This window comes from Eubalaena glacialis, chromosome 10 (assembly GCF_028564815.1).
Source record: "Eubalaena glacialis isolate mEubGla1 chromosome 10, mEubGla1.1.hap2.+ XY, whole genome shotgun sequence".
Classification (NCBI taxonomy): domain Eukaryota; kingdom Metazoa; phylum Chordata; class Mammalia; order Artiodactyla; family Balaenidae; genus Eubalaena; species Eubalaena glacialis.
In genome coordinates this window covers 90,501,004-90,528,639 of record NC_083725.1, presented here as the reverse complement: position 1 = coordinate 90,528,639, position 27,636 = coordinate 90,501,004, and the positions used below count along the sequence as shown (strand labels likewise).

Below are 27,636 nucleotides of genomic sequence, written 5' to 3'. Positions count from 1 at the left end.
TAACACACCATTTATATAAAACATTTGGGAAACAATGATTTGTGGGTTCATTATTTGTCTAGCCAAATTTCAGTTTCTCAAAATACTCTATTTTGTCCTACTTCACAGACTGTCATCTTGAGTATCAAGAGCCACTAAAAAATGCTTCATCCAGACATGTGTACTTGATTTGCAAACGTAGGAGTGAGTTTTAACTTTGAGATGCTTTTAGACAGATAAACTAGAGCTATAAAAACATCTCAATGGAAAGGCAATAAATTGCTTAAAAGGGTTGGGCTGGCCCATTAATGGCTTTAAAAAAATTAATAAACACAGAGCTCTGAGACTGAAATACAAATGGAAATCTGGAATTCGTTTGTTTTATAGTACACTAGCATTCCAAATATTTTTATTATAACTTACCATATTTGATATATTACTAAGTTAAATAACATTAATGATAAATATCAGGCACAGAAGAATTGTGACATATCATATGAGTATACTAACTTATTGATTTCTTAGTGAGTTTGGAAATAAAAGAAATCATTAATGGAGATTATGGCTGTATAATTCTGGATAATGAAGATCTTTGTTTTACATTTAAGGAAATATTTTCATCTGTTTCACTTTCTTTTCTTATAAAATCTTACATGATCATAAAATTTTAAACAACATGGAACTATATAAAGTACACGACTGAAGTTCTCTCCTTACTCTCTTGTCCCCAAATTAATTTGCCAGAGAGAATCATGGTAACAGTTTGGAGAATACCTTTCCAGATTTTTAATGTTTATATAGATTTACATAAAGGCATGCCTACACACACAGTTACATACATACATACATTTATACAAGAGGCATGTATAAGTTCATACATGTATATAAGAAATGAGATTATATTATATACATAGTTCTACAACTTGCTTTTTCACTTGGATTGTGGAAAACTTTCCCTATGAGGACATGGAGTAATGCCTTACTATCTTCAACCACTGATATTGAAAAAATGAGATTTTGTTTTTTCCTCTCGGCTTGGTAAAATTGGAAAAGATTGTTAAGGCCTGTCTTTAGGAGGGCATGGAGAAACAGGCCCTTCTAGGTCCAGTAGGTGGGAATGTAAATAGTGATGATATGAAGAGCTCTAACAGCTTTCCAGGGAATTTAAGCCGTATATAACAATGTTTTAATGTGCAATGTCTTTGGCTCAGAAATTCCTCTTTAGTTTTCTAGCATATAGAAATAATTTTCGTATGTACAATGATATATTCAAGGAGATATTTATTGCAGCACTCTCTGAATTTAAAAAATTTGAGAAGGTAAACAACCTAATGCATATAAATATGGTGGAATGGCTACATTAACTCATATCCATCCTTTTACTTCTCACATTGTGCCAGTTGGTTGGGCTCCAGCTGTTCTAGACTGGGCTTGGCTGTAGTTCATGAGTTGGGTTCATGTCCTCTCCATGGGTCTCCCATCCTCTTTGGACCAGTGACCACCTGAGACATGTTCTTCTCATGGTAAAAAGCAGAAGTGCAAAAGGGCCGGCCAATCCATATAGTGCTATTTGAGTTCTTGCCAACAACCCATATGCCAAAGCAGGTGCCATAGCTGAGCCCAACATGAATGCAGGATTAATGCCATTATCTTCCAGTCTATGGAGGAGGTCAAGGGGGAGGGAGTGACCATTTGCAAACAATCTAATGAAATCGAATAATCTAAACAATTTTAAACAGATCCCACAGGTTTCCTGTAAATTTTAGGTACAAAGAAGTCCAATCCAGTCTAGTTGAATTTAAAGCTTCAATGTCATATTCAATTTACTGCTTATGTTCTGCTCTTCTACATCCAACTTCAGCTTGATTTAGGGCTGGGGCACCTGTTAGATCTCTCTCTTCTTTATCTTCCTTTTCTTGTTCTCTCTAGTATGGAAAAAGACAGAATAGTACAAGCATCGCTAACTTAGCAGGTCTCAGCAATTCTCCATGTCTCTGGGCAATCTCTGAGTCACTGGCTAAGATGGGCTGGCTGCTGATGCCCCTGTAAGGCAAACATGCCGACTCTATTGTGGGGTACAAGAGGCCCCTTTGAGCTTTCCTTACTGCCTAGTTTTTTATTATGAGATTCTTTCTAGCTTAACTGTTTTGAACCCATGCAGCGTGTGCTCCTGGCAGTTTATCCCACAGCTTCTTGATGCTCTTGATATCTCACTGGGTGCCCAGCCCTCTTGGGTGTGCTACCAGCAAGATATTTCCTGTTCACCACCTTTTGACATGTCTACTTAACCTTGAAAATTTCACACACCTTTGCCAAATCTCACCATTGATGTCCCTCTCTCCATGCTGCCATCTCTCCCCAGTCCCTATGCCTTGCTCAAATAGGCAGATTAACATGATTATTGCCTAAGCAAAGGTCCAACCAGGGAATGAGATAACAATTTCATGTTGCTGTGGACACCCTCAGGCTCTCAGATTGTCTTCTATGTGCCCTCCTCATTTGCTTTGGGGTAAAGTTAGGAGGCATCTTTCCCTTCTCCAAAAGAAGCTGGAGTTGGGGTGTCAATGACTCCCTACTCCCACACACCTCTAGCTCTCTGTCTTTTTACTTAGGCCGGATGTTGTGGCAGGGAAGAGAGGAAGATGACTCAGGTAGCTGAGACATGGTTGGGTTTGGAAGAGCCAGATCTACTACTTCTAAACTTCTTTGGCTCACCTTTGTTTTTTGCTCTTTTTAAAATGTAGAGTACTTGTCACTTCTTTGTCATCAGCAGAGGCTCCCAAGAGTCAATTCTAAGGAAATGGGAAAAAGTCCATTCGATTTCATATTACTTAGTATATGTGAAACTGGGATTCCCAGTCAAGAGCAGCCATGCTACTAGGGAAATGATTATACCTGCAGGATATAATTTGAGTGCCCTGGAAAGATCCTGTCTTGGATAAAATTGCTCCATCTTAAAATTCTTAGTTGGTGGGATCCTAGGGATAAGCATTGCTTCCAAAATGACTAAACCAAGAGAACACCTTAATCTCTTCTATCCTCAGTTCAGCTGTCTGGCACCCTATGTCTGAGTGGGTCAGAATTGGGTGGCTAATTGTAACCATCCTGGGAGGCAAGATGCAAGGATATCACTTAAACTTACCATATATAGTACCAGCTGTAGCCTTCCCAGTAGAAACACTCTAATCAAAATAAGGAAATCATCATTCTTTTTGACACCTTGTGAATAACATTATTGTCTCTGAGCTGGACTTCTGGCTACTGATCATGATGGGGTAGAAGAAGGGTGTTGGAATCAGAGAGACCTACATTCTAATTCTGATCTACTCATTCCTAGCTGTGTGACCTTAAGCAGTTAAACCAAGTTCAGTGTCTTCATCTGAAAACTGGGAATCCTAATAACGACCTGATAGCATTATTGTAGTTAAATGATCTAATGTATATAAAGCTATTAGCACACAGTATGTGCTTAATAAATGGCTACTCTTATTTAGAAAACCATGAAAGCAGATAACTGATTGAGTTAGTATGACATGTACATGCTTACTTAGAGAATATCTGCTACTGCCCTCTAATAACTTAGTCACACTCTACAGAAATTTTAATTTTGTTTGAAAAACTCTCTCTTTTTTACAAGTCCTAATTATGAAGAACATATAAATAATATTGGCTATTCTTTAATATATCAGTCTCTAATGGACTAGCCAAAATTAAAAACAAATTTAAAATATGCTATATTTTATGAAGCAAAGTCCAGAAAAGATGGTCTTGGATGACAACCAACATATACTGATTTTCAACATTATGATTGTTTACATTTTTCATTATTTCCTTGTATTCATGCCAATGCACACATGCCCACTACATTAGTCAGTGCAGTTTCTCTCCTATAGTTACCAACTGAAGGATGGCCAACTCTATGTATAATGCAGTTGTTTAATATGCATCCATGGATTTAAGCATAAAGAGGAAGCACCTCACACAGCTTCGCTTGGGATATGTTTCTTTTATACTCTAGTAAAATGAATACATTTGTTCAGGGAGCACATGTGCCCTAGCATCACAGAACTTGTGGTTAATGGCCTGCCATTGTCTCCAAGGGAAGCAACCTGTTACACTGGAAAGATTGGAAAGAGCATGAGATCTGGAGCCTGTGGTGGAAGTCACCATCTGTCCACCCAAATTCACTCTTCCCACATTTCCCAGCCCCCCTCACAGTTAAGTGTGCCCATGTGACTTCATTTTTGTTAACGCAGTTTGAATAGGAATAATGAGTATCCTTCTAAAGCTGGCCTATACGACTTCCCCAATCTGTTCTTCCATGTTCTTTCCTGTACACGATGATGAAGATTTAAAGGGTTATAGAGCCACAAGACAGAGAGGTTTAGTCCACTGATGACCACATAAAGGAGAGCTGCCCCACTGACTCAAATGATGCTCCTGGGACACTTATGTGAATGGGAGGCTTCTATTGTGTTAAGCCACTGAAAGTTTGGGGGCTAGTATCACTGCAGCTTAATCAAACTAATACATAATCAGGTAGACTTAAGTCCAAATCTGATAGTTACCTTTTATTAGATACTTAGTGTTGGGCTCTTCACTTATCCTCTCTGATCCTCTCACTTTGTATGAAATATGGATACAAAAATAGCTACATTACAAATACTTATTAAAATTTTAGAGAAAGTAGGTAAACCATCTAAGTTAAAGCTTTAAAACCATTTTTTCCTTCTATTTTGAACCCAGGAGCACAGGATTGGATTAATCATAGGCTTTAGCTATGAAGCACTCTCATCACCGGCTCATGAATGGTTGCATTTGTTTTGTTTGTTTATAATTATTCATTTATTTTCAATAATACAATAAACACTTGAGGACTCACCATTCAATATAAGAACTAGAATACTGCTTGAAACTACCCTTTGCTCACCCATTATGGGATAGATTACAGTTATTTGGCATAACCAGATGTCGGACTATAGAAGACCCTGGTTCTTGGGTTGTGGGGCTTTTAATCTCTATGGTTAAGGGTGCTCCAGCTCCTCTGCCAATGTGATCAGATTCCAGAATAAAATAGCAAAGTAATATAGCAAAACTTTTAGTCCAGCCTTATCTTGCTAGTTGAGTCTTCTCAGTAGAGGGTATCATTAGCCTTTCCCTTGCAGTGATCAGGAGGTCAGGGTCCCAATCTATCAGTTGCAGCTTTATGATGATGTGAGTGAATGGAAGAATTTGTCACCTGGCAAGAGTATTCATGTTCACAGAAGCACCAGTCCATCATGGGGCATCATCAGTGTGCTGGGGTCTAAGCCTTGAGGTTAACTGGGATTGATGTCACCTTAAGTATTTGACCAATGCTGGTTTCTATGAAGTTTTGCAGGAAGTCCTCTCTTTTTCTGGGAGATCAGCCTGCAGTGGATTGGTCTCAGAGAGTTAATATGTACCTCTCAAACCTATTATCTAAATTCTTTTCAACACTTGGCACTTGTCAAAAATTATTACTACTATTATTATTTTGCCAATCAAAAGGGTCTAAAATGGCGTCTTATGTTGTAATTTGTATTTTCCAGATATCTGATGATACTGGATCTTTCTCTGTATGTATATTGGCAACACGCATTTCCTTAACCTCGAGGTGTGTGCTCATGCCTTTGACTATTTGTTAGTGTGTTATTTGTCCTTTCCTTATGATTTCCAAAAGTTTTTTATATGTTGTTATTAATTTTTTATTGGTTATACATGTTGAAAATATCTTCTTCCAGTTCATAACATGTATTTTCACTTTCTTTAATGTGTCTTCTGATTAACAAGTGGCCTTAATTTTAATATAGTTAAATTCATCCATTTTTTCACTTACATCGGCACATTTTGTATTTTAAGAAATCCTTTCTACATTGAGGTCAGAAAGAAATTCACTTATATTTCCCACTAAAATCTTTACTTTTGACATTTAGTTCTCTAATCCATCTGGAATTGATTTTTATGGGGCAGGCAGAAATCCAATTTTATTTTTCGCTGTATGGATAACCAATTTGTGATGGTCTTTCTATTACATCATTTGTACTTCAGGGATTTGGGTTTGACATTCTACCTGGGTTAACATCATGCATGATATAGAATGGGCCTCATTATTTCTTCCCTTAGACAAATTCTCCCCATCATAACTGAGCGGGAAAAGGTTCTGTCCTCACCAAGGCTAATTTTTTATTTTTTTATTTTTTAGTGAAGCTGATTAAACTGTTTGTTTTTTATATTTTTCTTAGTGGCAGAATTATTTGATTTGCTTTGCTCTAAACCATTTCTCTTAAGTTCTTCCAGGTTGATTGTTCAGAACTGGGCCATATTATTGCCTCCAAATCCTCCCTCCCTGATCACAATCAGTGATGAAAGATGAAGTATGTGTGCCTTGAGTGTCTCGTCTCCTTTGGTAGAGGTTTCATCCAGGGTATTCAAGGATCACTTTGAAGAAAGTATAGGTTTGAGTGATCTGCAAAGCTGGGGAAAGACACACTGGTTCAAAAGTGAAAACCTGCTGAGATGGTATGTTCTGCATGGCATATATGCACCCAGTACAAGTGTGTGGTGGTGTTTAGTGAGTTCCGTGGCCTCATTGATGAAATCCAGATCTCTGTGGTCAGCAAGATCTGGTGGTTTCCAATGATGGTTCTCTCCAGGGAGAGAGGTTCATTTTCAGGAAAAAGTAAAAATACTAGTTGACAAAGTTAGCATATAGTCTTGTTTTGGTAAACTTTTGAGCCACATAAATATGGACCACTTTTTTAAAAAAAATCAAAGTCTATTCTTATGATTTTAAAAAGTGTCTTATTGAATAGGTTGCTTAAGAAGAAGTGTTTCCCATGAGCATAACTTTGCTCTCTCATTTTTATTTAACAATCTTTTGCACAACTGCCAAATAGCATTGATCTAACGCTGGATAAGGGAGGTACTATAGAAACCCAGTAACAGAGAGAGAAAACATTTTTTTTTTCTGAGCTTCAGGAGGAAAAAACCCAATCCATGTGCTGTTATCTGCAATTCCTATTCAGCATACATTACTCCACCTGATTCTGCAAACCAGTGTTGCCTTTGAGTCAGAGTCTGTGGTTAAACCAGAGCCCCAAACTACACTGCAGTCTGTTACGGCCACTTCACGATGACACACCACCTACAAACACAGGTAGTTGCTTTGGAATAACATTTTACTTGGAAATCCTTGCCAGAAATCCTAGTAATGTAGTGCGACATGTAATTTGTCTGAGAAGTGTTTAAATTAGGGGTTCCTGAAATCTTATCTGTCAAGATTCCTGTGAGCACAATTTTCTGAATGGTGGTCAAATAATCTAGGTTTATAGTTACTGTGGGTCTGAGAAAAAGCCTGTCCAATTCATTTCAATTTGATTCGATTCAGGGCAGTTCAATTCAATTCAACTATAGTTGCTGAATAACAATAGTTCAATTATGCGGACTTTATTGAGAACCTACTATATACAAGGCAGTGTGCTGGGGGAGGTGAAGAGAAACCATTTTGCTGTATTCATTTTACACAAGGAGACTAAAAGCTCCTTGGTAGCAAGCAATAAAAATCCCTCTGTCTACTTTAAGCAAAAGGATTTAGTGGAAGTGTTCAGGGGTCACAGAACACAGAATTATTATATCTGGCCATTTACAGCACTCATATAAGCAAATAGCCATATAAGCAAAATTCATACAACCATGGATGACTTAAATGTACACTTATCATTGTACATTTGTCCTTATCTCCAGATATTCATTTTTGTGAGATATACAACAAAATAAACATCAAAAGTTTATAAAAATGGCTGTGACTATACAGATCCTTGTTTATGCCTTTTAGAATTTAGATTAAAAATTTTGAGAAAACATGGGTAGTGATGCATAAATATTATTATCCTTGAAACAATTTAAATACTATTACTGAAGGACTAAAGAACAGGGGACATGTAGAAAGTTATTCTTTTATTGTTTTCTTCTATGTATTAAGAATTTCATTGGTTTGTCTTGTAGCTAATGAGATAGTTCAATATGAAAAACTGAGTACAATATTGAAGTATTCAATGTGCTTGAGCTTGTGGTTTTGATTAGTCCCATAGCTGGCCATGGTGTTATGTCAGAGAAACCTGATTTCTCATGCAAAGGGATTACCTAGCCAAGACCTCAAACTCAAGATTTTTATTGAAAATGTCCTTAAATGCAATAAAATGGTAGTAAGTAGACTAGGCTCAGGAACAATAGGAATCAATGTATAATATAATATAATATAATATAATATAATATAATATAATATAATATAATATAATATAATATAATATAATATAATATAATATAATATAATATATAAATGTATTATGTAATAATAATGTTATATATTATATACTCTATACATTATATAAAAAATATATGTATAATATATTTATCAATCCAGAGGCCAAAAATATGCAGGAAGATTGGACCATTTAATAAATATCTCCAGCAAGACCAAGAATCTTGTATGCTGGTGATGTTGTAGTCATTGCCACTTCATCCTCCCCGTGATAAGAATAATTGCCCCTCAAAGTTCCCAAATCATCTGATTAGCTGAGATTTGGTCACAGACCTATCATGGCTGAACCAGAGTCTGGTCCATAATTAGAGGTGTGCATTTGCAAGCCAGGAATTACCCTTCTATCAACTTCAAAAACAATGGGGGGAAGATAATTCCTCCCAAAGAAACTGGGTACTATTGAGAAAAGGGATGATGCTGGGAACTTCCTAGTGCAGGAAAGGTGGACTTTGTCACATTGCTTAGAGACGAAGGAGAAGGAGGACCAAAAAGGGGCCGTTTAGTTTGAAGGTGTATGAGAAGGTCATTATTGTTGGTGATAAATGGGGCAATAATGAAGTGCCCTCTAAAAACACACACAAAATGAAATAAGATGGCCACATGAGAATTAAACTATAACATGAACACTTAAGGCTTGATCCATCAGAGATGGTCAAAGCTACATAAAGAAGAAAGAGTGCCTTTCAGGCCAGTAAGACAGGACTGAAACTTGATTGAAGGAGTTACCTTATCTAAGGAAAGAATGTGTCATTTCAGAAGGGATTTTGACCAGCAAAGAGAAGCAGAGAGACACAAGCCAGAGGGGAGAGTGCTCTGATTAGATGGTATAAACATCCATTTCTCACAGGCAGATGCATCCTTATCCTGGAAGCAGACATGCTGGTGTCATTAAACATTCCAGTCACCAGAGTTGACTACAAGACAGCCAGTTCTTGGCTGATCAAGGTACCTCCTGATAAACTGGCTTCACATGGCTTTTCTACAGGGAGAGAATGTACAACAAAAAGAGAGTGTCCAACTGTTCTATTTCTTTTTTAACACATACCCTGGTTTAGATATCCAAATCAGTACAAGTTGTCATCCCAAATATAATTAACTCTGAAAGATTGCTAAAGCCAACTTTATGGGTAAGTTTTGAGAAATCAATCTCAATAAAGAGATGGTTAGATGAAGCCAGACTGCAGGGGATTAGAGCATGAAAGTGTCTTAATAATAACACTCCTCTATATTTGTGTAGTGTCTTGTAGTTTTCAGAGCACTTTCCCTTATATTATCTCATTTGACTATTTTGTGAGGGAAGCAAAGATTTCAAAACTCACTTGAAAGTAAGGGTGCTGGTATTTAGAGATGAAGTGATTCACAGGTGAGAACTGGCAGAGAGAGAACTATTTCTCCTACCAGTCCAGTGTTTTCCCATTGGTCTACGCTTTCTATCATTTCTTCAGCATTGTGCTACTCACCATGGACTTGGAAAAGGTAAGTGAGACACTGTCTGGCTTTCAAAGAACAGGCAATGCTACAAAGCTACACTCTTACATAATGCATTTTGTATTTAAGCTTTAAGAGGTATCAATTCAGTCATTCATTAATCCAATCTAAGCATTAGAACTATGGTGAACAATAGGCAACTATGATCTTTGCCCCCATCAACCTTTCAAATCTGGAAGATATTGGTTGTCTACTTTCTGTTTGCTTCAAGGCCAAGGGGCTTGGAACTCCAAATTATTGAATGTCTATGATGTGACAAGCACGATCCTGGAAACCTTATAAGTATTATTTTACAAAATCCTCTCAACTACTTTATAAGGGAACTTTTCTTAAAGATTTTTGAGGAGATTCCCAGCTCATTTATAATTTACTTTCCAGATGTCTCTTTCTCTGGTTAAAATCTAAACTCCATGAAGGCAACAGCTAGCTGTCTTGCTCCCTGCTGTAGTGTCAGAACCTAGCATAGAAGGTTATTCAAGCATAGAATATTTCTTGAACTGAATAGAAAGAACTTGTCCTTTATTTATTAATTTTTTCCTGGCATTAAAATTTTATATTATAGACATTTCAAACATATACTCAAGTAAGGAGAATAGAACAAAAAAGTCATCTATATCCAGTTTCAAAGACTGCTAACTCATGGACACTTTTATTTCACCTCTACCCACATCCCCTCCCACCTCATGACCTTTCCTATTAGATTATTTTAAACCCAGTCTCAGACATCATATTATTTCATGCATAAATACCTCAAAACATTGAAAGAACCTGTCCTTTAGAGATAAAAGGTTAAGTAGTGTTCTCAGTTTCTAGAGCTTGTAAGTGGTGGATCAAAGATTCAGACAATGGTCCAAATGAAGCCAGAGTCTCTGTTTACCTGTTGATCTGAATCTCGTTGTCTTTCTGTGTACTGAATTGATAGTATTTTTCTTTTCAAACTCATCTCAGAGTCTTATAACCATGAATTTCTCTTCCTTTCATGCTGTTTATCTTTTTCTATTAAAACAACCCAAACCAAGCTTTAAACAAAGATCAAAACAGTAATTAAAAAAATTTAAAAACAGATAGAAACTCAAGGTGCATGTATATATTTATAGATATGCATGCATGTATATGTGTGTGTGTATAAAGCTAACTTTTATAAAATACATACAACTATAAGGAAGAAAATAGGTTTAATTCTACCACACACTCCATATATATTTTACACACATAGCAAAATTGCTATCAGCGCCATTATTTCCTAACTGTTTTCATTCTTATCCTTTTCTCTTTCTGATCTTTTCTTATCTTCATCTTTTGGCTTTGAAGGAAGGGTCTCAGCTGCTTACTCACCAACTCACTCACAGCCCTGAAACTATGTGTCTACAGCATTCTGATTTTTGGTTCATGCAACTCCAGAGTTCTTCTGATTTCCTCTTTCCCAGCAAGGAAACATTTTCCAGGAAGAAGGAGAAAAAAGATCTTTCCACATCTCTCTCTCACTGACTCTCTTCTTTACAAACTCTTTCTCTTTCTTTCTTCCTGTAAAATTTCTCAGATGGACTCTACACTTAGGAAACACAAAATGTACCTCAAAATTCCCTCACATTTAGAAAGAGGTACTTTCTCAAATTGAGGAAGAAGAATTTTCTCTTTCATTCAGATTTCTAGCAGAGGACTAGAGCAGATTCCACATCTTTTCTTGAGCAGTTTTTGTAAAATTAAATTTTTTATATAATTCAGGAGATTACTTACCTATTTAATATCTGGATCCTCAGAAGGTTGCTCTAAAAATATTTTGAAAAAATTTCTATGCTCTGCCACCATGGGAAGTTTAAAGTGATAATGTCACTTATAAGAGAATGATTAATTGAACAGTAACTAGAAAGAAAATAGCTCCTCCCCCACTCTCCTCCTGAACAAACCATGTGAAGGTTTTATCAGAACAAATCTCCTCATCCTTGACTTCCCTCTCCAGGTCTAATTCCCTTATTACAAACTGTTTTAGCAACATCTACTTCTCAGTTATCTCATCTATCATAGTGGCAACTGTCCATCTATTCATTTAATCTACAATGCTTACTGAACATTTTGCTCTGTGTCAGGCATTGTTTTAGGAACAGAAGTTATCGCAGGAAACAGTATAGACAAGGTCCCTGCTCTCCAGTTTTTTCCTGCTGGGGGAGACAGACAACAGAAACCTGAATGGAATAATTTTAGGCAGTGATAAGAACTATAAAGAAAACAGGGTAATGTGATAGAAAAAGAATGTGGTGGAAGTCTATCTTAGATATGATATGTTTTAGCTAGCTATTGCTGCATAACAAATGACCTCCATGCTTCCTGGCTTAAAATGATGACAATTTAAATTTTGTGCAATTCTTTTGGTTGACTGGGTTCAGCTGGGTGGTTTTTCTATTCCACATTCTGTGATGAGGTCATTCATGTGGCTGCATTCAGTTGGGGGCTCAGTTGGCCCTGTCATGTCCATCATGGCCTCTCACCTTCCCTGGTCTCTCTCCATGTGGGCTCCTTCATGCAGTAGTCTAGCCCAATGTTCTTCACACCTTTGTGGCTAGATTCCAGGGGGCAAGAATGGAAGCTGCTCTTGGCCTTTTAAAGTTTGGGCCCAGAACTGGCACAGTGTCACTTACACCACATTCTATTAGTCAAAGCAAGTCACACGGCCATCCAGATTCAAGGGGAGGAACGTAAAATGCCACCTCCTGATGAAGGAAGCAGCAAAGAATTGGGGCTATCTCTAATTCATCAGAAGGTAAAAGATTATTTGATTACTGATTCTTTCCACTAGACTTTAAGCTCTGAGAATGCAGGGATAATATCTACTGTTGCTCACTATTGTTATATTAATGTCTATAATGGGTACCAAAATGAATGATAATGTCAGTAAATGTCAGGAAAGGATGAGGAAAGAAAATACTTGGTTTACATATTACCTCCTCCCCATCTTGTAATTTTAAAAGGTGTTGTTAATAAATCATAGAATTCTTTCTCCTTGTATTGATAAGACTTTAATATCCTGCCTGACACAGTGATCCAGGTAGTCTTTATTAATCACAGTTGTTATGCATTATATCACCATCGACAGGAACCCTAGAGAAGGCTTTAGGGAGGTAGAATGAGCTGGGCTTGGAAAGATATGTAAGAACTGGAAAAGCAGAAAAAAGGGACCACGGTCTTCACTGGTTTATATCGTTCCTTTAGATGAATTAGAACAAGGTGTCACCTCTTGGTAGATGAATAAAAAAGAAACTAAAAAACAAACAAAAATACAATGTTCCCCTTCTGGGTGGATGCATTCACTTGAGTTTGTGAGCAGACAGTAACTTGTGCATGAAGAAAAAGGAGCCCCGTTCTCCGGGCAGATATATTCCTCGTCCAGAGAACGTGGCTTGATCTAATGCTTTGGTGGATTACACAAACTTCTTAGGAGTACATTGAGAAGGTATTTGGATATGAGCAATCACAGGGCGACATAAATGAAGGTTATGCTTGAGTTCTTCCTTTTCAACTCTAGAGCTCCTCTTTCTTATAAGCAATGGTCTTTCAGGTTGAAGATTCATACCTACAATTCTTTACTTTAGGACCAGTTGATTCTACCCTGCCATCAGCTAGGTTTACAATGATGACTAGCCAACATCCAACAATGATTATGTTTCCTCCATATCAAAACCACCAAGTGCAAAATGAAAGTGCCAATCAACCAGATGTTTTGTCTACATCATGCCAAACTATTATTTAGAAAAATCAACATCCCTCATCCCTTTTAATTGTCTTGCCAGAGCGTAGAGGAAGCCCTAATCAATAGAAGGGCCAGGAATCCAGTTGTCTTTTGAAGCCAAGGAGATAAAATTAGCCTCTTGATAGACGCTTTCACTTTTCAGCCAGATGTTGGGGCATTGTAACCATGATACTATATAAAATATGTGAATTTGCATCAGGATGCCTGAAAGTCTCTAGTATCTCTGTGTTCTAATATGTTAGACAAACCTTTGTAATACTAATCTTCCGAAATTTGTATTTTCTTTGTGCCTTTAATTCTATAATACACCCATTACATCTGGGAAGAATTTTAACCTGATATTCAAGATCCTCAATCTAACTATCACACCCTTATTGTCCCCCTGCTCCCTTATGTCTTACATATTATAGACCAGGGTTTCTCAACCTTGGCACTACTGACATTGCGGGCCAGATCATTCTTTGTCATGGGGGTTGTCCTGTGCACTGTAGGATGCAGATCAGCATCCCTGGCCTCTATCCCTTTCCTTTCATGTCACACTCTATCACCCTAATGCATGTGGTTCTTCCTCCTTCAAAATGTTTTTGTTGGGAAGTGGGGTGGATCATGTGTCAGTGCAGTTTTTTCCTTTTACCAAGAGTAAGGAGGGAGATAGGAGGAGAGGAGGGGCCAAACAGGTAAGGGACAGGAAAAAGAGTGTGGGCTCTACCTTTATTATACAGCAGAAATGAACACAACATTGTAAGGCAATTATACTACAATAAAGATGTTAAAAAAAAAAAGAGTGTGGACTCTAGGTGTTAATCATTTTGATCCCATCATATTCATGGGACAAAGACTGCTTGCTCTTTGTCCTTTTACACTTAATGAAATAGTGTAACATACATGCCAGACCATATACCAAGCTGGAGTCTCTCATTTGGTTCTCTTCAAAATACTAGGAGATAAGGTCCATAATATCCATTTATAGAGAAGAAAACAGGCCCAGGGGGTGCTGTCATTCGCCACAGATAACCCAGATGACAAAGGAAGAGCCATGATTCAATGCAAGGCAGTCTGTGCCCAAGAGCCCCTTCGTAACACTATGTTGAAGTTTATATGCTTTAAAAGATATTATCCTTGAGACAGTTTGCTTTGGTTTCATCTTCCTGTTACTGAGAGATGGATCTCCTGGGAGAAAAAGCCAACTGGATTCCCATCTTCCTTGTGTATTTCTATTCCAGGGCTTTCATTTGCCTTTAATGACTTTCTCAGGTCTTTCTCTTGAGGGTGAAATCTTCCAGGGCTGAGCTCAGCCCAAACAGGAAAGTTTTAGGAAAGAGTTAGGAAAGTCTGTTCAGCTGTTTTTGTAGCTGGTGAGGGGGTGGGGAGGGATAAGATAGAAAGTACCTTTTCTCCCATTCCCAAAATAACTTAGTGTTTGGACTTTCAAATTAGCTTGTGGTCAGACGTTTATGAGAAAGTCCAGAATTAGTTGAAAAAGACTTGAATTTAAGACTCCTCCTGTCCCCTTACTGAGCACAGCCATGAGCATGAACTACACAGCTTATCACGTGGTTGGTGAACTTGTGACAGAAGGGCTGAGGATGCCCTGCACGGAAAGCTCGTCAGTCGTCAGCCGTGGCAGCTTTGGGGTAATCATTCAGGCCTCTCCCCTTCATTCCTCCTTCGGCCTTCTCCCCAACAGGGTCTTCTCCAGATTTGCAATTCTTTCTATACAGCTCCCTTAATAATGCTGAATTTATACAAAGACCCAACCTGGGGTTTGTTCATTCATCCATTCAGATCTATTTGTTGAATTCTTACGAAGTGCTAGGTGTAGTGCTTGGAATTTTATTCATGTTATTTCATTTATTCACCCCAACAACCCTATGTTGTGGGTATCATCATCACCAATTCACGTAAAAGAACCCAGGTTATGGTCAGAATAAATAAACTGCCCTTGGACATTTGTGTTGTAAGTGTAGAACTGAGATTCAACCCAGAGGTTTGTCGGTTTGCAAAGCCCATGCTTTTAACCACTGTAAATCATTGCTTGCTGGTAATAAAGTAGAGCAAGGAGACCTTGGTTATTATGCTGCAGAAGAAAGGGTTGGAAGCTATGGAGCCTGGCCAAAGAAGCTGCCAGGTCATTGTTTAAATTGATATGAAAAAGGGATAAATGAGGCTGTGGGTCCCTGAATGGTGGAAGCTCCATGAGGAGAGATTTCAGTTCAAACTACAGAAGAACTTTTAAGAGTTGGAACTCTCTGACAATTGAATGCACTCCTCCAGAGACAAAGGAGTGCGCCACAATTTGAGGAGTGCAAGCATGTGGGCTGTATTATCACTTGGCAGGGCTGCCATATTATAATATAAGGAATTCAGGCAGCTGATGACTGACCAGGTAAATGGGATGAACTTGGCCGCTCGGGTTGTGATTCTGTGACATCCTGGCCTTAATACCATGAGTTGATATCACCTGGAATAAATTTCTTCACTTGTTTAGACCTCAGATTCTCCATTTGTGAAGGTTATTTCTAGCTCTGATGTTCTCAGACTGTGTAGCTCTCAGGGCCAAAACTATATCTAGGGATGTAATTACAAGTACGGTTTTATTACTATTTTAGCCTGACAGAGGTTAACATAATGTTGAAATCTTGGGTTTCATGATCAGGTTGGCTGGCTCAATCCTGAAAACTTGAGCTTGGGGTCAAGGTCTTCTTCTGCTAACTTTCTTTCTCTAACATTTCTTTCTCAGATAATCTAAAGTTTGTTTTATTTAACTCCCTGGATCACTGAGGAAGAACTTTCTCCAAATATTCCTGAACTCCTGATTTAAAGACTTCTCCATCCTTCCAGAATTAGCATTCCATTAGAAAGTAGGAGGGGTCAGATCAGGAGAGGCTAGTAGCCAGAGAGGGGACTCTGGAAAAGCTGGGGATCAGGGAAGAGGCAAGAAGAAGGGTTGGCATTGGCATTGGTGACATTCTAGAAAGGTTGTTGAGCAATTTACAAGCAAACCTTCTGAAGGGTTATTGCAAGGTTTACCTGTGTTAAATAAATGTGATATGCTCAAAATAGTGTGCTGGGCACATAGTAAGTAGTGTAAAAATATTGTCTATTGTTTTATTTTTATTATTATCATTATTATTACAATTATTATGCTCTGAATCTAGTAAAGTAATTGCACATAGTAGGTATTCAATAAATATGTGTTGAATGAACAGAAAAATGAATGAATAGCCCCTCTGAAAAATAGTTGTTTAACAATGAATGAAAGGCAAAGTGGTGGCTTTGGTAATGGTCAGATTTTTACAGAGGAAATGGGAGAGCCCTGTAAACCCTGACATCCTGTTAATATTATGTCATTATTGTGAACTGTCAGTCCAGATTTTTCACTGCAATTCTTTTTATGACAAAACTCTTGGAAATTAAAGGGGCTATGGAAAATGTGATTATGGGATAAGTATTTATTATTAGTATGGCCTTTGCCAATTTCTGAGCCTGAATGAGTTTTTGTTCGAGCCAAACAGTTAAAAATTGTTCTATTTCTGAAGTTTCCCAAGTGAACAAAATGCTTCTAATTAGAAAAGAAATGTTGCCTATTTATTCCTTAGATTTACTGCTAAATATATGCACAGATTAGTGTTCACTGGGCCACACTGTCTGCTTTTATACTAAAGAGGATGTAGATCCAAGTCTTCTCTGAGTGTGTTTTGCAGGGATCACCATGCCCTATCCTGAGTCGTTGTTCAACTGACCCAGGGCCTCTTCCATTGCAGCGCAGGTAGAGAGTGCATGGGGCAGAAGCAGGCAAGCTAGAGAATTACTAACTTCAGAAATTCTCACGTCAGGAAGTCTTCAAGCTGCATGCAAATGTCCCCGGGTCCTCTTAGTGAAGCCCACATATGTCCGAGCTGAAACAGGGCTTAGATCAGTACAATCTACCAGTCCTGGCAAGCTCATGACATGGAGACTCTAGAGTAGGGGTCCCCAACCCCTGTTAAGAACTGGGCCACACTGCAGGAGGTGAGCAGTAGGAGAGCAAGCGAAGCATCATCTACCGCTCCCCATGGCTCGCATTACCGCCTGAACCATCCCCCCTTCCCCCACCCCACCAGTGGAAAAATTGTCTTCCACGAAACCGGTCCCTGGTGCCAAAGAGGTTGGGGACCGCTGCTATAGAGGACTACCAGGCAATTAAGGCCAGCAAATCACACAGCAAAAGTGTGGGTTTACATAAAGAAGATCATGCTGTCACCCTAATGCTTTCCATATTGAGATCACCACAAATGGGTTCTGGTTTTAGTCTGATAGGCCTGAAAACTGGACTTTTCCAGGGTACCCAGGACCAAATATGTAGTTAGTGCTCAATAAATATGAGGAATTAATATTCTTATTCTCTCTCACTTGGTAGCCCTGTTGCCAAGATTTGCGAGTTCTCTCACTGTAGCTGCCCAAGTACTGCAATTCCCGAGTTCCTTTCATGTGCATCATCCCCATGCTCAAGGCACAAAGCAAAGGCACTGTTAACATTTGGAAAGGAAAGGTAAGCAAGTTTGCTAACTGTTGTTTCCTGCAATAGCATTCATTCTCTTGGCCTAAATAGGGAGGAATGTTTGAGGTATACACACATACATTCAAAGGAGCTTCTCTTACATGAATGGGAACAAACACGTTGTTGGGTTCTGAGATGCCTGCCTAGAATGCGGAGGTTAATACAGGTTCATGACACATACATACAATGTCTAAGGCTTATTTGAAATACATCTTTTTCATTTTAACCTAAGAACACATAAGGTGTCCCTTCTTAAAGGAGGGTCTTCGATGAGCTACCCATGGCCAGACAGCATGGGTATAGTGGCACGCACTTTGGCTCAGTATTATAGTAGGTCCTCTTCATACAATGGCATATCAAATCCTCACAAGAACCCTGCAAACTATGTGTCATGTTTCCCACTGTACAGCGGAGGAAACGGGGGTTCCGAGAGGTTAAACGATTTGCTTAGCTTCTGCAGCTAATAAATTGCAGAGTCATGATATGAATCAGAATTCTGCCTCTACTTCCCATGCTCCTAATAGCAAAAGGAGAGGGAGAGATGGAGAGCAAAGGAGGAAACAGGAGAGAAAGAGCTTTGCTAAGGCAAGGGGGAGGGGAAACCAGGACAGGAGAAAACAGACACTTGAAGGGTAGGCAAAAATATACCTCAGAGCAGAGCGAACCCACTAGGTTTTCTACTCTTTATAATTTAATCTGTAGTAGAATCATGTGGAAAATATTAGTGGTTGACTCAGTGGGACTGCCAGCAAAGCATACATTTTGAAAGTTGAGCGGAGTGCCTGCATTTAGAGCTGGGCAAAGATCAAAGCAAGAAAAGACATTCAGGCAAAACATGTCCTTAACTCCTGCAGGAGGAAACTTTTCACAACTGGAAAATGCAAGCCATTACTGCCAATCCCAAAGCATGGAGGCTCTCCCTCATTAATCATAGCTGTCAGGTTCTGCTCTGTAAACAGCAAGCTATTGACACACAAAATGTCTTCTGTTTTTCGTGGAAAGGCAAAAAAGAGACATGGTGAAATGTACAAGCCATACAAGTAAACACTGTGAGAGTCAAAATAGGATGCTCTATGCCCTTATCGAGTACGAGGCAATGACAAATTCTGAAGTCATTCGAAAGCCTCAAAAGAAAAGTTATGTATTTAGATATAGCTTATCTATCTTAAAGCTCCTGTGAAGAAAAATGCAGAATAAATAGAGATGCAATGGTGATGCCTGAGATCATTAGTAAAGGGGAGATGTCTAAATTTTAGTGCGATCACAGTTATCTTTGTGTAATAAGCAATCATGTGAGTCATGCCTGTGGTTTGAATGCAAATCTCCACCTTTACAGGTCTGTCCATTCCAGCCTAAAAAGTAGGGTAGACAGGGCTTGGGCTGGTGGGCCAGAGTTGGAGCTTTGAGTGGGAGGGGTCAGCTGGGGTCCATATATTGCCTGATGTAGTCATTCATACATATCCAGCCACCTTTTGGAGAGGAAGGTGGTCAAGAATCTGAGGGAGGCAATGCTAGAGTCAAATCCAAAAGGGGAGGAAGAGAAGAAATGGAGCCAAGAGTTGGGAAATTGGATCAATGCGGAAGAAGGTTGGGAAAAATGACACACACTCTTCTGGGACAAAAGCAATAATGAGACATATTGGTAGAGGATCAAGGCCAGTTCCTGCTGTCTTTCCCATTACCACCTTAGCCCAAGCCTTCGTCATCTCTCATCAGCATGACCTTGTAGCCATCTATCCAAGTGGCTTTCCTGCTTCCACTCTTGCTGCCCTACATATAATCTCCTCCCAACGTGGTCTTTTTAGTGTAAATCAGATCATACTACTCCTCACCTTAGAGCTCCAAGTGCATTGAAATGTGAATAATATCCAAATGGAAATTAGATCATTGAAATTTGAATAATGCCCAAATATTATCCATTACATATATTATATTAATTAATATCTAAATAGATCCTCTCCTTAGACTTCAAGTACATTGAAATTAGAATAATATCCAAATTTCTTATGATAACCATCTAGTTCCTATACTACCTAGTCTCAGTTCTCGTCTCTGACCCCAAGCTCTTTCTTTCTCTGATTTACTCTGCTATCATAACATGTGTTATGATAGAAAGTGATAATACATGTGAAAGTGACTGGAAAAATGTCATATTTAGCAAGAAGCCAGTTGTTCTTAGGCAAAGAATCACAGAGTGACACAGGTATAAGGAGATACTTGGCCCAATGTAAAATCAAGCAGATAGAAAAGTTCTTTGAGATAAATTGGGTTTAACTTTTTTCGGTTAAGGTACTCATATAGAGAAAATGTTCATTTCACAGGCCACATGTCATAGATCCTGGAATAGGCAGAGAGTTAAGAAATCATGTGTCCAGTCTCCTGCTTCCAGAAAGGAAAAGCATCATTAGTGGTTATGAGGGCAATAGAGAAGTCAGATTGCCTGCTTTTGAATCTTGACTCCACTCCTGTTTAGCTGTGAGACCTTAACCTCTTTGTGCCTCAGTGTCATTATCCAAAAAGTTCAGAAACTATAACATCTACCTGAAATATGACCCTGTGAGGATTTTATAAGGTAATGTATGGAAAACATTTTGTGCCTGTTCAGTAAATATTAGCTATTATTATCTTCATTTTGCAAACAAAGTGACTGAATTTCGGAACATTGAAGGGACTTCTTCGAAGTTGCACAGCTAACACGTGTTGGGCCAAGATCTGAATCCAGAACTTCCACCTCCTGAAGCACGGTGGATAGATTTAAGCATTTTTAAAAGATTTATGCAATTGAGCATATTTAACACTTAAACTTCACACTGGCTACAAAACAATGCATTATTATAATATCATTTTTTCTAAAAAAAATACAATACATAGATATGTGTGAAAAGCACTAAAAGAATGCACACCGAAATGCAAATAGTGAGTGTATGGCAGGGAGAGTTTGAGAATATGAACGATTTTGTTTTCTTTATGTTCTGTTGTTTGCCACGTTATTAGAATTCAGCAGGTATGGCTTATATAACTAGAAAAAAAGTTATTTAAAAAGCAAAACAACAACAATAATAACAGCAACAATGAAACTCCTTTATCCCTTGAATATGTGGTTATACGAAATCCTTATTTTATTTACACTGTTTTACATTGTCCAGACAATTCTAGTTTAGACTCTTGCTGGACCTTGTACATACCAATCCACAGTGTGCCAAGCTCAAATCCTTTTTTAGGTGTCAGTTTCCTCACATGCCTAAACACAGTTGTCCTTCTGTATCTGAAGTTGATTGGTTCCAGGACCCCCGTGGATACCCAAATTCAGGGATGCTCAAGTCCCTTATAAAAAGTGGCTTAGTATTTGCATATAATATACTCACATCCTCCCATATACTTTAAATCATCTCTATATTACTAATACCTAATACAACATAAATGCTATGTAAATAGTTGTCAGTGCACTATTTTTGCTTTTTGTTTTGCTTCTTGGAACTTTCTGGAATATTTTTTTCTTTCAAATATTTTCTATCCGAGGTTGGTTGAATCCAGGGATGCGGAACCCGCAGATACAGAGAGCCGACTATACTATTTCTATCCTAGTTACCTCATATGGTGGCACTTTAAAAATGTCTGATGAATAACATATCCTTGGGGATTCTGACTCTGGAAATAGTATTCCTAAGGACCACCCTGATTCCAAAATTACTAAGATAATTTGCAGAATCTCATTCTCTATACTGGTGAATGATTGTCATGTATTTCTGTATTCTATTTCTAACCAAGATTTTTATGTCTCCAGTTGTTTTTCCTTTTATATTAAAACATTTATAAACCACATTTACCATTCATATTTCACACCCTAGTATTATTCTTTATCAAGAAGATTTTAATAATCATCCTCTGAAAAATGTCCCAAGGAAATTTGACCATACCCTTTAGGGAGATTTCATATCTTTAGTAGTTCTCATGGATGCTTTTATTACTTGTCAAATAGTTTATAATTGAAGTTTCAAGGCTTCTCTAAGAAAGTTTTGTGTCTGTTTCCTTAGCAGAATTGTAAGTGAGAGTTTAAAAGACAATGGAAATATGTAAACTGTGGAACAGCCACTCCGTGCTGCCATGCATAACACACCCACACCTGTCAGCTTCTCCGTGTGTGGCTTTGGTTTTTGCAGAGGCTAACGTGGCCTGGTGTCTTTTATCAGCAGACTATAGATGGACAGATATCTATGGAATTCTTCATAGGTATATGGCAGTTTTCACATGGTCAGATTGAGAGTGTGAGGATACTGAACAATGCACTACATGGAGAAAGTATCAGTGAGGAATTCTGTTACCAGTGGAGCCGCTCAGCTTCTGACTGACAGCTCTCAGGCATCTGAACTGCTGTAGGCTGTAGGCTGCCTGGCCTAGAAGGGACAATGTTTGGAGTGGACAGCTGGCAGCTCCAGTGGACCCTTACCCTCCACATTCTTCTTTTATTTGATCATATGTCCCACTAGATAATCATCAGCTTCAAAAGTGAGAGAATAGTGAAGCAAATAAGACATCACTGTTTTAACCTTGGGAAAATTACCTAGGCTTTCTGGGCCTCAGTTATAGAAATAATGATAATAATAAATACAGTAAAGCAACAACTAACATTTATTGAGGATTCACTCTGTGTCAGGTACTATTCTAAGCCCTTGGCATATAATAATTCCTTTTATATAATACTTTCCTCACACAGTTTGTTGTTAGAATTAAGGGAAATACCCTGGCAAAGTTCTTAGCACAAGGTCTCACCAATAATGCTGAGTTGAGTTCTCAAAAAAGTTGGATATTTTGTTGTTGTTGATGACAATAATAATAATAATAATAAAAAATGTCTCCTACTCCAAATAAAACCCTAAGAGGCTTTTTTAAACCTTCAGTTAGTTGGTGTCCCAACACTTTGTAATATCTCAGAATTACCCACAACCTAACCTAGTGCCTGACACATATTGAGTGATCGACAAATATTTATTAAAGAAAGACTATCCTACATTGGATGAAATGTTCTTGTAAGTAGATTTCTCAGGGAAGAAAGTATATAGTTTTCTTCAGATTCTTAAAATGTTTCATGGTCTAAAAAATAAAGAACCACTACTTAAAAAAAAGAATTTGTCACTGTGTGAGTAATAAAGTCTTAGTAAGAATAAGGAAGCAGAGAGGCAAGATCTGCGTGGGGCTGGCTCCCTGTCATAAGAGGATTTGGAAACTCCTCGTGATACTAGCCTCTGGGTTAATAGTCCAGGATGGCTTGCTCTCCCCACCTGGGAATTCCAATTTGCCCTCTGGGGCCATTTACATAAGACTCTGTGAGATTACTGGCATTACATCTAGCCTTGAATGGATGATTCAATGTCAGATAATTTCATTCTGGTTTTGTAGGAATCATAGAATGTCAGCACTGGAAAGAACCTCAGACATTATCTATTTTTGGGTTTTCAAATTTGTAGCAGATGTGTCACCACTCGCCTTCCTGCACGCATGGAAGATATCTCTAATTGGGTACAGCAATCTTTACATCTGTGTCATTTAAATCCTTTTTGAGGTACTACTGTATGTAGCCATTCCCAACTGATTGAAATCAGCATCAAGAGGAAATCAGTTTTCCATCCATATCATGAGTCTAATATCCTCTTATTACAACTGGGAAAATTAAGGAGATGACATTTAATACATCTGTGGATTAGATCACTGTGAAGTGAGTGATATGAAAGTTTTGAGATAGAAAGGGTTGTGACTACAAACTACAATCATTTAGGTACCAAATATCATCTCCTTTGCCTCTGCTGTTATTTTTTTCCTCATCTTTCATAGAATAAAGATGGAAACCCTCTTAAAAGATCTTTACCTTTTTCCCACACACCAGTCTTCTCCCCATACACTAGAGGTGGCTAAAATCAGGCCCCTGGGTGCTGAAAAGAAATGACAAATGATTATCTGAAGTATTATTCCATATTTTGTTCCTTTTTATTTAAAACAATGAAATAGTTATGCAAAGCCTCAGGCCTCAGGCCACTCCCTCTCATCTCTCAGCATCTTTGAAAAGAGCAGTGTGGGAAAGTCCCATACTTAAATCTAGGAGACTTGGTGCTGTTAGAACTAACTGAGGATCAGTCACTTTCTGGGCCTCAGTTTCCCCTATTGTCATAGGAGGATATTGGACACTTCAGAGGAATAAAAAACTGGATTCCTCGTGCATGGGAGAGAAAAAATGGCTCCCTGTTGAAGAATAGATTATGAACACTTATTTCCCAGTGTGTGTGTGTGTGTGTGCCTATGTATGAAAGGAAAGCATATTTAAGGTAAGGGTGAGGATTGGCTGGGAAAAGATATGAAATAAAGTGCATTTCCATTTTAAAAATCATTAATGAAGTAACGTAGACCTGTCTTCAAAGTTATTAAACATCACTGTAGTTCCTACAGCTTAGAATGGAGCCTTTCCTCTGCATTCTGAGGGCATATAAGCTCTGAGCCTTGCCATAAACTTTTCCGATTAATTCTAGGGGAAAACTAGAGAAAATTGGAGTTTTTAGGCAGACCAGCAGAGATCAAGTTTTGGCACAGCCTAGATTTTATTTTTTCCTTTTGAGGATGGTAAGGGTGGCCAGGGAAGGGAGGATTGCCAAATACGTAGAGATCCCTCTGCCTTCTTTATCATATACTCTAAGTAAACTGGCTTCAATCCCAGCCTTCTCTTGCCTTTTGCACTGGCTCCTCTTTGCAGTATGAAAGTTATGAATATAAATTAGAAAATAAGCAGGTATTATATGAGAACATATTTATTGGCTGAATAATAAAACTTAGTTAAGGAGTTATGAGAATTAAAATTCCCTCTACTTGAAGTACAAGTTTTCAATAAGCAAACAGAAGCAAAACCCTTAAATGAGAAAGAATACACTGGTAACCTAAATCACAGGCATTTGGGGGTGTGTCAAGGCAATCTACCTACTTCTTTGTAATGGACTGCAGTGCTGATGACACAGACACACAATGAGAGACACAGCAAATCAGCATATCACAGGAGTGCATAATCACCACAAACCTTAGACTTCTTGAATGTGACCCCTTTAACTTACACACACCCACAGAGGCACAGCAGACATCTCCCTGCAAAAGGTGATTTGCATATAGTTTCTAGCCAATACTTAAGAAAAAAAACAAACCAAAAAACCCAAATCCAAAACCAAAAAGAAAACAACTAAAGAACATGGTTAATAAATAAGAAGGAAAAGGAGAAGAAACCGGCAACTTCCATCCTCTGGCAGGCATGCTGAGCAGCACCTCTGACCTCATCTGAAAAACAGGAGACTTTGACAGCTTTCAGAGCCCAGGGGAGAAGGCTGAAGGCAGAAAGGAGCTATGCACATGCTCCCCGGGTATATTCACATAATCTTCAGGATGAGGAAGATTAAACAGTCCCTACTGCATAAACTGTGTCCTTTCAGATGTGGCTGAAACAGGTGTCTCTGCAGAGATATAAAGCCCTTCTAGGAAAGGCAGGAGACATGGTTTTAAATTCTTCTTTCCAGGTGACAAATCAATAGCAATCACATAAATAGTGTACAAAACTAAAACCACTCAACTCTCACTTCTTTCTTGTTAGGATCACATCAGATCACTCTCCAAGTGCAAATCTGGTTATAAAAAGTAATAAGTATATGGGAAAAAGTCCCGTCTCTGTCCCCCACCTTCCACCACGGGTCTGATTTGATTCCCTCTCCCTGGAAGTTTGCCCCTCCACCTACACTTTAAGATAATCATTTTTCAGCCGACCTAGCCGGGTCCCGTGGCTCCTGATGGTGAGGGCCAGCAGCTCGTATTTGTCCCTGAGCCCCACAGAGATGTCGAGCGTTTCCTTCAGCAGGGACCTGGTGTGGACCAGCATCCCCAAGAAGTCCTCGTTGAGCCTGCTCTCTTGCCGGCTGTCCTGTTCCTGGCCCTGCTTGAACTTGCTTTCCAGCTCAGTGAGAGACTTGTCCGAGTTGGAGTAGGCATCCCCGATCTGGTGGGACTCCCGCCGCAGATACTTGCCATAGCTCTCCTCCCCGTCCAGGTCGTAGGAGATGCTCTTACTGATGCCCTCCAGCACGCGCCCCGCGTCCTCCACCTGGCGGCCCAGCACGGTGAATTCCTCCCGCAGGGTGAGGCTCAGCAGACTGCTGGCTGGGCTCCCCTCCCCCTGAGAGCAGCGCCGGTGGTCACTCACCCTGAAGAGCAGCTGGCACTTCTCGGGGTCATCGTTCTCCTCGTAGTCCCCGTCGGGCACAAAGTAGTGGTGCAGAGTCCCATTGGACATCTCTGGATAGAGAGGGCCGTCGAAATAGCCTTGACACAGGTGGCACAGAAAACCCATCCAGAGGAACTTCATGAACACCATCCTGGATATTCAGGATGACCGGGGACCCCTGGAGAAGACTTTTCGCCCAGGCGCGAGGAAGTGCGGGGGGTGGTCCCCTAGGGAGTCAGCGCCTCCCTGAGACGGCGTCAGCCTCAGTCCCAGTAGCCTCGCTGCACCCTGGCACCCCCTCCCCAACTGGCTTCATGTGGCTGCAGCACCAGAGCCTGGGTAGCAGCCGCCGCAGCCCGCAGCCCAGGATGTACCCTCGCTCTGAGCTCCTGCGCTCGCTCGGGTGGCTGAAACTCAGCCGGCTCCTTCCCGACGGGATCCCGGCACGGATGGGGAACCCCTCCTCCAGCTCTCTGGCTGGACGCTGGCTGGCTCCGTTGCCCCACTCTGGCTCTCTGAGCTCCCCCTTGCTCCTTGGGAAATGGAGCCTGTAGCTGGAGAGAAAGGTTCTTGCCCTCTAATACTATTTCAACTCCAGGACTGGGTGGGAATGCGGAGCTTTTCCTTTGGCTAATGATATCCTGAGGATCTCTTTGCTCTCAAATTACAGCTGGTTTCGTCACTTGGAAGCCAGGGAACAAGTTTGGAAAGAAACCTCTCACCAGGTCTGTGCTATTAAAGGTACAGGGTCTCTTTTTGAGGATTGGTAAGGAGACCCCGGAAAATAGAATTTAGCTTGAAGGAGAAAATGGGAAGAGGATAAATAGAATTCCCATAAAAGAAAGACTGTTTTGCTATTAACGAATCGGGAGGAAGGGTAATTACCCTGGAGAAATGCCATTTCACAATTTAAAATTGTTTCCAAAACAATAAAATAAATGTCAGTTAGATTGCATTCTGTGGATATGTCTATTTTTAGCATTAAAAAGTTTATGGCTTTAAAGGAAAATTTGAAGTGTATGAAATTGCAGTTTTGTTTGCAAATGGTTAGTTAATTAAATTTACAATAACAATACTTTGGTAGAAATAGGAATATAGAAAACTGATTAACGTATGGTTGCTAGTATGTATAGGAACAAAAGCTGATAAATGGAATTTTGCCAGTTTAATAAGTCAATGGGCAACTGAGATAATTGTTTAATTTCATGAAAGCCCATCCTTGCTAAGCTCCTCCATTGCATCTTTAACCTAACACCTTTACAGCTATTGCCTCTTTTGGGACACTTAAAAGTTTTTGAACA

The 27,636-nt window shown here is 39.2% G+C and overlaps 1 protein-coding gene across 1 annotated transcript; it reads right to left on the bottom strand.

Moving 5' to 3' along the window:
- Positions 1-23,941: 23,941 nt before the first annotated feature.
- FIBIN (fin bud initiation factor homolog) lies at positions 23,942-26,955 on the bottom strand. Its single transcript, XM_061203167.1, has one exon. It carries the CDS (start codon positions 26,483-26,485, stop codon positions 25,850-25,852), a length of 636 nt encoding a protein of 211 aa, XP_061059150.1. The 5' UTR covers positions 26,486-26,955; the 3' UTR covers positions 23,942-25,849.
- Positions 26,956-27,636: the final 681 nt, after the last annotated feature.

Bases quoted from the DNA above. Each gene is read 5' to 3' on its own strand.
- FIBIN (XM_061203167.1), bottom strand. From the start codon at position 26,485: ATGGTGTTCATGAAGTTCCTCTGGATGGGTTTTCTGTGCCACCTGTGT.